At 44.5% G+C, this 16,758-nt stretch overlaps 1 protein-coding gene across 4 annotated transcripts in view; it reads left to right on the forward strand.

Annotated features, from left to right (window-relative positions):
• Positions 1 to 16,758, forward strand: part of MOS7 (nuclear pore complex protein-like protein) — a 51,626-nt gene that overhangs the window by 11,932 nt on the left and 22,936 nt on the right. For 3 of the 4 annotated variants that reach the window (XM_086774350.1, XM_086774357.1, XM_086774354.1), the window contains exons 3-8: positions 7,394 to 7,516; positions 7,601 to 7,745; positions 7,826 to 7,887; positions 7,987 to 8,203; positions 8,451 to 9,296; positions 9,397 to 9,504. In XM_086774350.1, the coding sequence (XP_086630476.1) occupies positions 7,394 to 7,516; positions 7,601 to 7,745; positions 7,826 to 7,887; positions 7,987 to 8,203; positions 8,451 to 9,296; positions 9,397 to 9,504 (1,501 nt within the window). The remainder of the gene's footprint in view (positions 1 to 7,393; positions 7,517 to 7,600; positions 7,746 to 7,825; positions 7,888 to 7,986; positions 8,204 to 8,450; positions 9,297 to 9,396; positions 9,505 to 16,758) is intronic. The other variant, XM_086774360.1, reaches the window with a different exon arrangement.

Genomic DNA, 16,758 nt, shown 5'->3' on the forward strand with positions numbered 1-16,758 from the left:
CCTAGGAGGTTGGTTGGTGGTGTTCCACAAAGCCCAAGGGGATGGCAGTCCCGTGAGTTGGGTGCCACTTAGGGCGCACCAGGAAAGGCTTTCAAGCAACGGTTCCAGGGGAAGTTGATCCTCCAAGGGGTGGAGTGAGTGCCAGACTCATTTCTCAAGAAAGAAGACCAAAGATAGTGTTCAGGGACAGGGCAGGAACGAAATGGGGATTGGATGGAACAAATGCATAGATCTTCATCAGAGTAAGATTGGATTTGGAGACCGGGCCGGGTGTTCAGTGAAAAGGTTGCCAGAGTAGGAAGGATGACAGAGGGGACTCCGGGAATAGAATGGGATGATGACAGTCATCCAAGAAACAGATTGGAATCCCGTCATCAATTTTAGCAGAGGGGGATGCCATGTGCAAGACATGCATTGATTGACCTCAGAGCTAATCGCGAGGAGAGCAACTAGATAAAGAAAGATCAAAACGAGAGATTAGGAGCAGGTGTTTCTGTTTGGGCAGGGGATTTGACTAATTGTGGACTTGGAGGCGCTATCGGCCAGCATATGCAGAGTTTTCTCTAGTCGGTTGTAGCAAAGGTCGGATATTTGTCCAGTTTGCTGGCCGACCAGTAGTCAGCCAGTTGGTTGTGTCATATCCAGCCTATAAATAGCATTGCTGCTCAACATTTTAGGCATTCAGCTCCTTTGCTTGGTTGGATCATAGATTAGGCCTAGACTAGGGTTTACATCTTTTCATTGAAGGCAGCCTATGGCTGCAAGATAGATGTACCTTTTTGTACCATATGAATGTACCGAATACTCAGCTATCTCTTTCTCTTCTCTCTCTTCTGCATGCGTTTTGCATCAACATGTTCCTAGATGGTGTTTAGGGCTTAAAGAAGACTCCTAGAGCTTCCGCATGTAACAAAAAGTACAATAATATGTGAACTCCATAAGTGAAATAAGGGCCGGTTCTTATGTTCAAGAGCTTGGGGGAAAAAACCTCTCCTAAATAGAGTAAAAAGTGCCTCGGCAGGTCCTCGTGTTCACACACCACTCCCCATATGACATAGATGTCAACAAGTTTAACCTAATAATAATATATTTGTGTTTGTATGCCTGTGACATTTATTAATTCTTTCGTTTATCAACATGGATATTTACTTCTTATGTAATATAGATATGCATTTCAACAAGCCTAAACCTTGATATAATTTTTAAGTGTTTTAAAACTTGTATAAGGACATTAGTTATTTAAGATAAAAAGGTTGTATTAATAGTTGAATTTAAAGTTCTTAGTGCACCAATAGATGCAGAGTACCCAAGCCATTTGATTTGTTTACAAATTTGATCCAATTTCGAGTGTCACGATTGTGACTTAATCTCTCTTAATTACCCTTAATTACTCTTAATAATTGAAAGGACACCAATGAAGGGTCACACCTTTTCACATGGATCATCACCAAAGGACACATCTCTTCAAAGGGACACATCTATTGATCAAAGGACACATCTCTACGTCCAAAGTGTTAGCACATTCATCCCCAGTTTCTGCCCATGTCTGTTGTCCTTTTGGTCCCTTTTGCATGGCCCTTGATTGTGGGCTATCCACCCTTATTTTATATGTTTTCTAGGATTTTTCCTAGCCTGGATGCCTTTTTCCAGTCGGCCAGCTTCAGCATATCCAGTTGGCCAGCTCTTCCCACCTATAAATAGGTGGGCTGGCCTCTCAATTTTGTATCTTGCCTTGTGTATCTTTTGCTCCCTCACTTATGAGACTACTTCTGTCTCTTGCTTGGGACTGTATTGCTTCAGTATATTCAGCATAGTTGCTCCATCTCTCTCTCTTACTCTCTATTCAGCACACTCTAGTGCTCTTTTGCTTCTGCTTTGTGCACTCTTTCATGGTATCATCGCTCCCGGTTCAGCGATTCCCTCTGCTGCCCCAGATTCAGCCCTATTAACAGCCCCTTCACCTCTGCGTTTTTCTCAGATTTGCAGCCCTCTGGTTGCTGCGTTTTCTCGACAGCTACTGCTGATTGCTTTCCCTTCAGTTTGGCTTCATCACTTACAGCCAGAAGGTAATTTTCTTATCAGCGTTTTACTTCTACTTGGAGTTTGGATCTAGGCGGCCTGTTTGTTTCAGGACAGCAGCCCCTCTTTGGCTGCGTTTTCCTCTCCGGTGGACATTCCCTTTTGCAGAGGGGGTTTGTGGTGGTTCGGGCTTTGGTGGCAACCTTGGTACTTGTGGTGGACACTACTTCTTCTGAGATTGTGCGTTTTTTTTCTTGAGGAGATCCCAAGCTACAGTCCTAGTTGATGCCTTTCCCTCTTGCACCCTCTTATTGCATATTCCCGGGCCCTGTGCGGCTGCCTTTTCTCTCTATATCAAATCTGCATTTTTTGCTTCCCTCTTCTTGTGGCCTCAAGGTTGGAGGTACAGTCGATAGAAGCTTCTGCGTTTTTTGCTATAGGAGGATTTTCAGGTGCTATCCAGCCTCTTAGGGCTGCGTTTTGGTGGGAGGAAGGGACCTACATCAGCGTTTTCTGATTTGGACAGTTTTTTATCTTATGAGGTTTGGTCCTATTGGTTGGATCAATGATGACAGCTTTAGATTTGGCTCCTGTACCACTTTCTTGTTATTTCCTAGATGAGGAAGACAAGTTGGATGGTGGTAACTTTCAGTCATGGAAGTTGCAGGTTACTTCTATTCTCAGGGAGTATGGTTTGATGGAGTTTCTCTCGTACAAGAATCGGTGCTTGCCGGACCTTGCCTCTTCGGAGGGTGTGTGTTGGTGGAGGAAGACTGGCGGATAGATCTATGGCTTTCTCCTCCTGAATTGTCAGGATTCGGTTCTTCGACACTTCGTCTATGCTCCTGATGATGCTTCTACTTTCTATGTGTGGCAACTGCTTTGTGACTTGTATGGTGATGCCAGTGATCGGCAGATGGTTTCTATTTCTGGGTGCTATGCAGCCAGTGATCTTATGGATACTTCTTTTGGAGATGCAGCGAAGGATAGTGGGCTAGTTTTGCTCACTGCATGTGAGGAGTTTGTTTCTCCTATTGCCTTGCCTTTAGTTTCTGTGCACACTTCTCTTTCCAGGATGATATCTCTGGTAATGTTTTGAGGAAGATAGTGGGCTATCTTTGCTCATAGCTTCTGAGGGGGATTTGTCTCCTATTGCTTCTCCTTTGACTCTTTCTTCAACAACCAGTGACCAGGATGAGTTGCTGGTCCCTTTGCCTTCTATGGAGGAGCCTGCTTCTACGCTGTGTGATGCTATTGAGGAGGCTACTACTACTTCAGTTACCACTACTGTGAATGTTCCTATTTCCCTTACTCTGTGTGAGGATTCTACTTTGTGGTCAGGTGTGTCCGTGACCGTGCCTGGGGCACAGTGGTACTTCTAGGGCTTGAGGGATTGGGATTTGGATTTGGTTGGGCTTGTGGAGTCCCGACATCAGTTTTCAAAGGGGGCAGTTGAGTTCTTACATCTGGCGATGCCGACCTTCAAGGAGAATGCTATTGTACAGCATTTGGCTACTCTTGGTACAGAGTTGGAGCAAATGGACTCTATTTCTTTTGAGGGTATTATCTTCTTGGAGCTACAGGATTCTAGGGATTTCTGTGGCACCGTGTTTACATTTGGGTTTGGCATTGATATTTGGAGCAGCACGACGCAGCCTACATGGTTGTTTTCTTCTAGAGGAGCAGTGTACTTGGCAGCTTGTTCTGTTGCTTTTGTAGCTGAGTTGCTGTGGAGATTGCTTGTGGAGCTTTCCTGGTACCTATTGTTGCTGCATTCTTTTGTCTTTGACAGAGGACGACTTCTTCGGCTTCTTGGAGTTTGTTCAACATCTGGTACTGAGAGGGGGTGTTAGCACATTCATCCCCAGTTCAGCCCATGTCTGGTGTCCTTTTGGTCCCTTTTTTATGACCCTTGATTTTGGGCTGGCCACCCTTATTTTATATATTTTTGTGGGATTTTCACAGCCTGGATGCCTTTTTCCAGTCGGCCAGCTTCAGATGCCTAGTCGGCCAGCTTCAGCATATCCAGTCGGCCAGCTCTTCCCACCTATAAATAGGTGGGCTAGCCTCTTAGTTTTGTATCTTGCCTTGTCTATCTTTTGCTCCCACTTATGAGACTACTTCTGTCTCTTGCTTGGGACTATATTGCTTTAGTATATTCAACATAGTTGTTCCATCTCTCTCTCTCTCTCTCTCTCTCTCTCGCACTCTTCAGCACACTCTAGTTCTCTTTTGCTTCCGCTCTGTGCACTCTTTCACAAAGGACATAACTATTCATTCAAGAGTCACACCCTTTCATCAGGGATGTGCCTCTTCATTTGTACCTCTTTAGGCCCTATTTAACAAGGCCTTGTTTCTCAATGCAAACAACACAGCTTTCCGCTCTAAGCATCTTACTTTTCAGTGGTAAGTCTTTTTAATCACGTCTTAAATCACTAATAGATTAAGAAGTCCTCATAGTGGTATTAGAGCAAACAAGTTCCAACCTGTAGGATACCCACATCCAAAAATCAACTGGAAAATCTGCACACCATAGGTGTGATCTTTTCATAAATTAATCACACTTTTTCCAATACAAAAGTAATATGGTATTTTCGTGTTCAAGAAACCCGGTGTTTCATTCTTCTTCGGGCATAGCACTCTTCGGGAGCCAACATTACCTTTTACGGGCTGAAGACACCTACTCACATTTACTGGACACACCTTACCATTTTCCAATAAATCTCCTTTTATTGCAGTAGCTTATGGACGAAGGGAGTTACAAGTCAGTTACATTCATGACTCTCCTCGGGCACCTTCTCTAGTGACACCTCCAGTGCCTTCTCCTGTACTTGACCCTCCACGTTGCATCTTTCGAGTACAGGTAGCTACACCTACCTCAGAGTCTCTCTAGTACGACGAGTGGATCTTTGTGGTTATAACTCTTGAGAAATACTTGCACCATTATACCTTTCTTCTGCGGCGGTACCCATACGTGGGTCTCTTCATTCCGATGTGCAAAATCCTCTTCCACGAGCTTGGTCTCTATCCAAAGAAACAACCTTCTTTGTATATGGTACGTGTAACTTCACCTGATTATTCTTCTCGAACACCTACACCAGTACTCGAGAGTCCTAGCCCAACCATGGTACCTGCCCCCTCTCCCCCGGGCTACACCGGGTGGTCTATTCCTGCTCCCCCTTTGACAACCTCGCCCCGACCTTCCTCCATGGCATCGACTCGTCCTCTACGCGATGGTTCTCACTAGGGCATAACAGCGCCAACAGGAGCTGCAACATCACAATCCAGTTCCATCTCCTACCATGGCAGATGAACCAATCATTGAGGATGAACCCGTCCTCACCCGTTGGCAGCAGGATATACAGACGGAGATGATAGCTATGCAAAGTCAATTCCAAAAGACTTTGGAGACTCTCATGTCGTAGATGCAGTCCTAACATTCTCAACCGGCAAGTTCGACAGTTTCAATCGACGTACCAGTTCCAGACACCAACATGGTTTTCCTAGAGGTAGAAGCCGATGACTTAAAAGTTATTTGTCTCTTATTACAAGCATCGAAAACGAAGAAATTGGACATTAAATGTCCTGAGTCCTTTTCCGGCCAACACAATAAGCGTATACTTGATCAATGGCTGTACAAGCTCTGCTTATACTTTGAGTCCATGGACCTCACCGATGCAAGAAAGATTACCTACGAATGCGGATTTTCGAGCATCAAAAACGAAGAAATTGGACATTAAACGTCCTGAGTCCTTTTCCGGCCAACACAATAAGCGTATACTTGATCAATGGCTGTACAAGCTCTGCTTATACTTTGAGTCCATGGACCTCACCGATGCAAGAAAGATTACCTACGAATGCGGATTTTCGAGCACGATCTCGCTTATGCCATTTGACCCAAACGGGATCATTGCCCTCTTATATGTTGCAGTTTACCAGCTTGGTACTGGAGATTTCAACATTGTCTCTAGAAGACAAGCTCCATGCTTTTGTTGAGGGACTTACTCCCAGGTTGCGCACGGATCTTCACAAATATGACCTAGTCGACCTCACAGCTTCTATTCGCTATGCTGAACGCATAGCCGATATTCCAGTCACACAACGGGGATCTTCGTCACAAGGTCACCGAGGTTCTACTTTAGGCAATGGTAATACCTTCGTTCGTGATGGTTCCAAACCTTTTGGCGTCTCACCCAATTCTGAGCAATGGTCATTCCAGCAACCTCGCCAATAGGATAGGTCATCTTTTAATCATTCTAAGCGTCAGCAGTTCCTCTAACCACGTGCATCCTCTCCTCCCCTCTCTTTCCATCTGCATGCACAATAAGAAGGAAGGATAACGAAAAGCCTGAAACTCTCCTCCATTATTGTGCTAGCCTCTCCTCCCCTCTCTTTCCGTCTGCATGCACGGCAAGAAGGAAGGATAACAAAAAGCATGAAACTCTCCTCCACTGCTATGCCAGCCTCTCCTCCCCTCTCTTTTTGTCTGCACTGTTTATATGCACCAATCTCGCACTCCTCATCTTGCAATAGCTTTGCCTTCTCGTGTATAGCAAAAGATAGGATTGTGCACAATTTGTAATGGCAACCATAGATGGTTTGAATGCCCTAAACGACCCAATACTCCTCAAAATTGTAATGTGGAATCTTTAACTTCAGAAGACTGCTCCAATAAAGGAAAACATGCAGTAGCTCATGCACTTCATGTTAGTCCTAACCTTGGGACATCTATGGCAAACTTTATTGAGTCAGTTGATGACAACATCGAGGATTCTTCAAGCATGACTTTAGAAGAGCAGCAAGATAATATTGAAAAGTCTCTTGTATTCTTTATCTCAAGATGATGAGTCACCAATGATGGACTTCTTTGAAGACACAAAGATTACCAAAGCAGATATATCAAGCAAGAGGATAATGTTCTAATGACAAAGATCTTAAACAACATCAAAGGTCACTTATATAACCCTGGATCTTATTTTAAGTGGGAGGGAATGTCACGATTGTGACTTAATCTCTCTTAATTACCCTTAATTACTCTTAATTACTCTTAATCATTGAAAGGACACTAGTGAAAGTCACATAGGTCATCACCAAAGGACACATCTATTGATCAAAGGACACTCGGATGGATTTTATTTCGGCAGGTTGCCAGTCCAATAGTACTATCTTGATCTCTTCAGTGGTTCTTTTTGTTTGCAGAAAATTGGTATTCATCTGTTCTTTTCTCTGCTACAAATCCATTGCCCATTGTTTGTGTTGTGATTTTGTTGGAGTTCATTTGCAAGTATCCTTCTTTATTTGAAACACTTCACTGGAATGAAATAATAGATTTTTTAATCACAACCTTCTTATAGGCTGCTTTGGTACTAAACAGAGCAACAGCCATTGGAGGAGAGAGGTTTCAGAGATCAAGTAAAGCATTACGCATTCTGCAGGTGGCATGGCATCCTTATAGTGACACACACATAGGAGTTTTGTCATCAGATGGTGTTTTCAGGTTTGCCATGTTTTTTACTAACCTGAATAAAGACATAGGAAGGATTATCTATGTGCTGAGTGATGGGTTTTTGATCGGCTGCAGATTATTTGACTTATCAGTCAATGCAGAAAGCCCCGAGCAGGAGTATCATTTGCAATCTCAGCTTATAGATAGATCTACCCCGGCTACCTACACCCGTCCTGTGGCCTTTTCCTTTGGAGGGGAACACTTGTGGGATCGCTTCGCTGTAAGTCTAGTAGCAGGAGTTTTGTTCATAGTCAAAGAAGTATTCTAAATAAATTCAACTTCAAGCTCTTTGCCCTGCAGGTTTTCATACTATTCAGTAATGGATCTATATACTCCTTGTGTCCGTTTTCACCTTTTGGAAGGTAAGCAGTCCGGTTTATGATGATTGATCTCAGAAGAGCTGTCACCTGTGTAACCTAACTTTAATGATTCACTTGCTGGCTTGGGTGCATTTTCTGCAGCCTTCACAATAGCCCTGCCATAGAGGAGCTTTACAGAGATGCTTGCCAGTGGGCATCTTCTGCCAGTATTGACTCAAAAGGAGCTAGCAGTGCCAGTCTCGCAGCCGCATGGCTGGAGGCTGTTTTTCCCAGTTTGAGTTTGCAGTCAGGGTCACTAAATGCTTCGATTTTGAAAGCTCTTGCACATGTGCCTTTCAATGCTTCTCTGCGGTTACAGGTTTGTATTGTGCTGAACTTGTTGTCAACTCTATGACCTCGGGCATGGTTGACAAATCTGTGATATCTTTATAAGGTTGACAGATGGCAGAATCCTGTGTGAAACATCGTCTTTGGTTTTAGCTCTGCGGCATTTTCTCCTACTGAAATGCATAGTGAATGGTTGATTGTCAGTCCCCATCTTCAATGTGAGTGGGTCATGATAGCATTATGCAATGTAGAGCATTAACACTGAGCTTGTGTGCCAGGGACCACTTCCTGTGATAATGAGTGCAGATCTTCCTGACAACAAGAGCAGTATGTCTAAATGCAGCAGTCCTGCCTCCATGTTGATGTACAGTACTGTCGGTAAAGATAGCATACTGGCAATAAGCTTCAGGGACGGTCAAATGCACTTGTATGCTCTTGCGGATGAATTACAACCGGTATGGAATGATAAGGTCCCACCACGGGTCCAAATCAATGATGAAGGGTACCTTGTATCAGTAGGGATGCTGGTTGAGACGTACGGAGATCTCAGCTCCTCAAATCAGATGTTTGCAAAAAGTGATATGGCAAAAGATCAAAGCATTCTAGGGAAACATGATGGTGTTTGGACAGGCCAGTTACCTCCTCTTCTGCAACTTGCAGTGATTGATTTTGCCTTGCCAAGAACTGTGCTGGAGTCAGCTCCGCTCTCCATGCTGACAGATCCAGTTGTACCTGAACGTTTATACTGCCATCATGCGGCAGGAATTGATGCTATACTGCTACAATGGCTCCCTTTCTCAGAGCAGTCTATTGATAGGGCTTCATCAGGCAAACCTCCAACAGTATACCCTATTCTTGATACTTGCCCTGCTGGAAAGTCAGTTAATCTACCTCTATTGGGGGTAAGTGAGGTATTGGATTGTTACGGTGAAATCTGGTTAGTTGCTGTCACGGCTTCATGTGAGTGTGCAGTAATAGGGGTGAGGCCCCATCTGGCTTTAAATCCTTTGCATATAGATGGAAATAAAGGCACCAGTGAAGAGACAGAGAATCTTGAAGGTGGTGTATCACAGGTGATTAGCAAAGAGCTTTTGCAAGGACCAAAAGACATTCCTATTCCACATGTGAGTATGCATTTAAAGAATGTAGAGATGATGCTAGGGGTTTGTCAAGCATTCTTTGATATATATCACAAAAAATGCTTAGTACCGGTATTTATGGCAGGTTTCATCTTTGGGGCGGCCTTTAACTTTGGATTCTATAGAAGGGAGAGAATTCCTTCATGATCAATGGAAATTATTGCATGAGAAGTATATAGAGTATGCCCACCGGGTAATTTGGTTATCTTGCTGTCTGTGTGTGTGTGTGAGAGAGAGAGAGAGAGAGAGAGAGAGTTATATTAATGTCTATGGACAACCCCAAGGGTCTATGAGACCATAAGTAATACAATGGTACCATGGATGTACAGAGCCATGGAAGAAGTGAAAAGGAAATGAAAAACACCAATGTGTGTATACATCCCTGAGTGCTAGGCTTCATTATGGCTGAGTTTGCCCTGCATCTCCGGAGGTTTGACAGAAACTCAGTACGAAGGGCTTTGTGTGAATATATGCTCTTATGTGTGTGAGTGTGTGTGCGCGCGCGTGTGTGAGAGCATATCTTGATACAGAGATCTACACCCACTATTGGGCACTGATGACGTTAGTGGGGATGTCGTAGTATCTAGTCCATACTATGCATAATGGAGTTGATAGTTATATAGTCTTGTGGGTTGACTACCATGAGTATATAACATGCAAGTTCCTAAAAGGTGAATTTGGGCATGTTCCTGGATTCATCTAGGTATATAATTCAGCCGTATTAGCGGACATGCAGATTTCACATTGTGAAGTTTTCGTCCGAGTTGCGGCCAATTGATATTGTGCTTATTCTTTCTATCTTTAGTGGTGCATTTGCCCTATCAACTACTTATTTGTTATACTAATTCTTTCTGTTTGCTACTTCCCTTAGTGCTAGGCTTCATTATGGCTGAGTCTGCCTTGCATCTCCGGAGGTTTGACAGAAACTTAGTATGAAGGGCTTTGTGTGAGTATATGCTCTTATGTGTGTGTGTGTGTGTGTGTGTGTGTGTGTGGAGTGCGTGTGTGAGAGCATATCTTAATACAGAGATCTACACCCACTATTGGGCACTGATGACGTTAGTGGGGATGTGGTAGTATCTAGTCCATACTATGCATAATGGAGTTGATAGTTATATAGTCTTGTGGGTTGACTACGATGAGTATATAACATGCACGTTCCTAAAATGTGAATTTGGGCATGTTCCTGGATTCATCTAGGTATATAATTCAGCCGTATTAGTGGACATGCAGATTTCACATTGTGAAGTTTTCGTCCGAGTTGCGGCCAGTTGATATTGTGCTTATTCTTTCTATCTTTAGTGGTGCATTTGCCGTATCAACTACTTATTTGTTGTACTAATTCTTTCTATTTGCTACTTCCCTTAGTGCTAGGCTTCATTATGGCTGAGTCTGCCTTGCATCTCCGGAGGTTTGACAGAAACTCAGTATGAAGGGCTTTGTGTGAGTATATGCTCTTATGTGTGTGTGTGTGTGTGTGCGCGCGCGCGTGTGGAGTGCGTGTGTGAGAGCATATCTTGATACAGAGATCTACACCCACTATTGGGTGTACTGATGACGTTAGTGGGGATGTCGTAGTATCTAGTCCATACTATGCATAATGGAGTTGATAGTTATATAGTCTTGTGGGTTGACTACCATGAGTATATAACATGCACGTTCCTAAAAGGTGAATTTGGGCATGTTCCTTGATTCATCTAGGTATATAATTCAGCCGTATTAGCGGACATGCAGATTTCACATTGTGAAGTTTTCGTTCGAGTTGCGGCCAGTTGATATTGTGCTTATTCTTTCTATCTTTAGTGATGCATTTGCCCTATCAACTACTTATTTGCTGAACTAATTCTTTCTATTTGCTACTTCCCTTAGTGCTAGGCTTCATTATGGTTGAGTTTGCCCTGCATCTCTGGAGGTTTGACAGAAACTTAGTAAGAAGGGCTTTGTGTGAGTATATGCTCTTATGTGTGTGTGTGTGTGTGGAGTGCGTGTGTGAGAGCATATCTTGATACAGAGATCTACACCACTATTGGGCATTGATGATGTTAGTGGGGATGTCGTAGTATCTAATGCATAATGGAGTTGATAGTTATATAGTTTTGTGGGTTGACTACCATGGGTATATAACATGCATGTTCCTAAAAGGTGAATTTGGGCATGTTCCTGGATTCATCTAGGTATATAATTCAGCCGTATTAGGGGACATGCAGATTTCACATTGTGAAGTTTTCGTCCGAGTTGCGGCCAGTTGATATTGTGCTTATTCTTTCTATCTTTAGTGGTGCATTTGCCCTATCAACTACTTATTTGCTGTACTAATTCTTTCTATTTGCTACTTCCCTTAGTGCTAGGCTTCATTATGGTTGAGTCTGCCTTGCATCTCCGGAGGTTTGACAGAAACTTAGTACGAAGGGCTTTGTGTGAATATATGCTCTTGTGTGTGTGTGTGTGTGTGTGTGGAGTGCGTGTGTGAGCATATCTTGATACAGAGATCTACACCCACTATTGGGCACTGATGACGTTAGTGGGGATGTTGTAGTATCTAGTCTATACTATGCATAATGGAGTTGATAGTTATATAGTCTTGTGGGTTGACTATGACGATTATATAATATGCACGTTCCTAAAAGGTGAATTTGGCATGTTCCTGCATTCGGGTTGGCTTGGGGACGTAATGTCTACACCCGGAATGACCGTGTGCTACAAGCTAAATGAAAGGGAGATTGACCAGTACATTCTTATGCATGGCATACTTGCATGCCTAGAAGTGTTTTCGTGTGAAATGTTTTATTGCCTGCAAGATTTGTGTGTCTAGTTTACAGGAAAGGGACACCCTCTCGTGAACCGTGCACGTGAACTGACCTTGCTTGTGGGCTGTAAACTCTTTTTTAAGCTTATTTGTGTTTTAGCTCATTGTGTTGCTCTGTAGATCCACACTTTATTAAAGTACGGCTGGACAACTTATAAGTGTGTTTGGACATCCACACTTCATTAAAGACTTGGGCGGACAAGTTATAAGTGAGTTTGGGCACTTATTGGATGGTGGCTGGCCAAACTCTCATAATCAGGTACTCTTTTAAATAAAAGAGTGTGGACAACTTATTGGGCACCCTCTCCACTTATGGGAGAGGTGTTGCTTCTGTTGAGGTGGCCCAATGGTCACCTCTTATATGAATGGAAAGATTTATCCTCTTCTCTCCCTTGGTAGGGAAATAGGCGCCTTCTTCATGAGGAGAAAAAGGAGAGCAAATTTCAGCATAACTAGTCCACACATACTTTTTGGCATGGTTTCTTGCTTCTCCAACTCTTGGATTAGCCGGCAAAGTGCTTACTTGCTGTCCAGCCCTTGGGAGTCCTTTTCAGCTGCTATCTCTTGGGTCCCTATGTCGTTTGAGCTAGTCATGGATGGAGGAGAGTTAGGATGTAATGGTGGAGATAGGGAGGGATAAGTCTAGGGTTGAAATGTGGCTAGAGAGGTGGTCCTTATAGATATGGTCAAGATCGTGATGGAAATGGACGCAGGTGAAGGTGGTGGCAAGGGGTGTGGGTGTGGGCAGTACAGATGTGGTCTTCATAGATGCGGTCAAGATTGTGATGGAAATGGATGCGGGGGAGGGTGGTGGCAGGGGGTGTGGGTGTGGGCGGTAAAGTGGGGGATGAGGTCGTGAAATAAAAGTATGCGTGGTCGGCTAGTATGGGGGGAGGAGGGATGGTGAAGTCTAGAATGTGGTATGAGAGCGGAAGACCCGATGACGTAATCCACCGTGCTAGTACCTCTGCTATGTGGGAAACATGTAAGGCTATCTGGACACCTCCTTATATATAACTAACTCATGCATAGCTCCCATCTCCAAGAAGTGTCTACTATATGTTGTTGCATTCTCCATATCCTAGTTGGCTCTCTAGAGGCCCATCTCAACCAAGTCAATCTCTGACGGCATCTCTCTGGAAGTCATATGTCCATAATTGTGCCCCTGTTGACCATGCATTAAAGTCTCCCAACAAGAGGACTTCTCCTTGTTGGGATAACTCTGGAATATCTACAATAAATGGCGCATATGGGATCCCCCCTTTCTTTGTCACTCTGCGTGCAAATTCTGATTTCTTTGATGGGAAGTACCAGGCTTGGCTAATTGCATCCACATAAAGCGGGCCTCCTTAGCCAATCTGACCACTGTGAGCATTTGTCTAAGATGAGGCCGAAACAAGCATGCCACTTCTCTTGAACCACACACCCCTCTAGTGGTGCGTCTCTATCCTATGAAGGCTGATTCCCATGTAAAACCCGCCACCTTGGGTTGCCCTGTCTCGTGGCTTTGATGAGTTTCCAAGTAAAAGATAATATCTCTATCTGTATAAATCTGTGTGAATCCTTGTATGTCTGACCATAGAGTTCCGTTGCAATTCCATACTGCCATAATGTATCTATGGTCTCATAGACCCCGTGCCATCATGTGGGGTGCTTATCCACGACAATGATTTTGTCATTCCGGTAGATTGTCAAATCACCTGCTTTCGTGGCCTCCATCACCTTGGCCATCCCCGTCTTTCCATGCTCTACGTGCAAGGGTGTGAGATCGTCTCCTAGATAGATCTTAGTGCCTCGGAGAGCTATCCTCTTTTCAAGGAACCCACCTCATGATGTATGGTTTGGGAATCTTAGTATGAGGGGTTGTTCCCTTCTTACATTTTTCTCCACACGCCATGCATATATGAATGGGGTACTTGTAACTCCCATTTTTTTGCATATGGTGTCGCCATCTTTCCTAGGCGTGGGGCCTTTTTTGAGGCTAACCACCTTCACATTGGGCTCTTTGCTCTTTCGGCGTCTTTCTTCTTCCAATGGAGCTGTCATTGTGTGTCCAGGGACCTGGCCGACAGCAGGTCGGCTAATCCACAAATGCTTCAAAGTGCTATATATAGCAATCACTTGGCTCATTGTTGGGTATTTAGTCCTTCAGGGGCTGAGTTAGTAGGATAGGACTTCATGGAGTCAGATAACCTTTTTGGATAGGCTAGGGCTTGCCAAGACTTGTACTTCCCTTCTGTACATTATGAATATACTGAAACTCAGCTCTCTCTCTCTCTCTCTCTCTCTCTCTCTTCTCATCTTCTACTCTGAGATGCATCAGGCTCCTGGACAGTCCATGCCACATGTTAGTGGATACGGATGGGAGACAGCTTGTAGACAGGAGACTTGTTAAGAGCATAGAGGAAGGGGCTCAGGAGGAGTGGCAGTATTGTTTAGAGAGGAGCTGCAGCCACTGATACATACAGTCCGCATAGATGAGCAGGCTAGGTACACGTGGGTTAGACTGAGGACAGAGACGGGTAGATATCTCTACATTGCTATATGCTATTTTGCTCCTAGTACATCAGTGTATGCATCACCTAGCGGGCAGTCTCCCTTTTCTATTTTGGATGATGACATTTGGGAGTTCTCCAAGGATGGTGACATCATTCTCTTGGGGGACTTCAATGCCAAGACCGCCCCTAACCAGACAGTATTTTATGATACCTCAGAGGAGATGTTGAGGGAGCTTGATGTTAGGGATATGGGCCTATCTAGATCTCACAGAATGAGGAACACACTGAGTATGGGCGGTATTTGATAGACATGGGGACTGCACATGGATTGGCCATCTTGAATGGCCTACAGAGATTCCCAGCAGTGGGCGGTTTCACTTGCTTTCCACATCAGCATGGTGCTAGTACAGTGGACTATGTTATGGCTCAGCCCAGTCTCATTCCCTCTTTTTAGGATTTTATGGTAGGCACTAGGCCGGTTGGAGTAGCAGTGGATTATGCTATCTTGTCCTTCACTCTCACATTTCAGTTCAGCACAGCTCCATTGGGACAGGTCTCCACACACACTCGTTATACCTTTACGAGGGAGACTGACACCGTGTACACGGATGAGATATACAGACGCTTATGTGCCGAGGAGCCGGGACGGCCATTAGATGAGCTCACTTAGATATTGATAGAGACGCTTCATGTTGCAGCATTAGAGGCATATCCCCATAGTCAGCCTACACGGAGACGATCTAGGAACATGCCCCAGAACAGCTGGTATGATGAGGAGTGCAGAGAGATGAGGATCAGATTACAGAGAGAGGTGCTCATGGGTGTTACCACTCACAGACAGTCACGGATTACCTTCTGGGGCCTAGTGCGACGGAAGAAGAGGGCTTATCTTGCTCAGTTAGAGAGGGATTTGTATCAGTTATTTATGAGTTAGGACTCAGGCGAGGCATGGAGACTATTCCATGAGAATTCACCATCACTAGCCGTTACCTCCACAGAGATTTGGGGTGAGTATGCAGCATCAATGTACACAGCACCAGAACAGCCACCCCTGCCAGACCCATCGAAGCCATGCCCAGAGACATGTGCTTTCTTTACTGCTGAGATGGTAAGGAAAGCTATTGACAAGATGAGGACTGGGAGAGCATATGATCATGATGGTTTGGTAGCAGAGCACTTTATTCATGTCAGAGATATGCTTGCAGAGCTTATTGCTATGATGTTTAACCGAGCCATGTGTGGGGGTTTTCCTGAGACTTGGAATATGTCCACGATTGTGCCTATCTTCAAGTCAGGGGATCCCATGCTTCCTGGGAATTATCGTACCATCATGATTGGTCACACATTGGCTAGATTATATGCATCTATTCTTGAGCAGGAGTTAAGTAGATGGGCAGAGAGAGAGGGCATACGTGCATCAGGGCAGGCAGGGTTCAGGAGAGGTTTCTCCACTCTTGACCATATCTTGACACTCAGAGCTATTATTGAGGAGGGCAGATCATATGGCAGGAGGATTTATTGTTGCTTTGTGGATTTCCGCAAAGCTTTTGACACAGTACCAAGAGCCAGACTGATGCGCAGACTACAGGAGATGGGAGTGCCCACAGAGCTGATTTGGGGAATCATGGCTTTATACAGGCAGGACAGTTGTGGGGCAGGTACGTACTACTCAGGGTATATCTGAGATGGTTCACTCCACTATTGGGGTGAAACACACCCACCTTATTTGGGATGTATGTGGATGAGATGTGGCAATATGTGAGGTTCAGGCTCTCTGAATCCATTCAGTAGGAGGATGAGTTGAGTGTTCAGCAGTTCTCGAGGTTCCCGGGGGGGCTACCATGCCAGCCCAACATCCAGAGGCAAAGGGGCCAGTTTCAATGCACGCAGTTCCCAAGGAGAGAGTGGTGGAGGTAACATGTTGGAGGTGGAGCCCATAATCAGATCGACAGCTTGAAGCAAAGGCACATCATGCGCACTTGTGCTCCAAGTGAAGTAGGAGGGGATGCCATGTGCACACTCTCAAGGTGTGACGTGGACATGCTTGTATCCATTGGCCAGCTCAGAGGTTGAGTGTGTGGCCGGATTCATGTGTATGTAAGGGTATTTGTGCCAATTCATTGTATTCTTGTCCAAGTGTCCA

Source organism: Cibotium barometz, chromosome 3 (genome assembly GCF_041138505.1).
Source record: "Cibotium barometz isolate CiBa-2024 chromosome 3, ASM4113850v1, whole genome shotgun sequence".
NCBI lineage: Eukaryota > Viridiplantae > Streptophyta > Polypodiopsida > Cyatheales > Cibotiaceae > Cibotium > Cibotium barometz.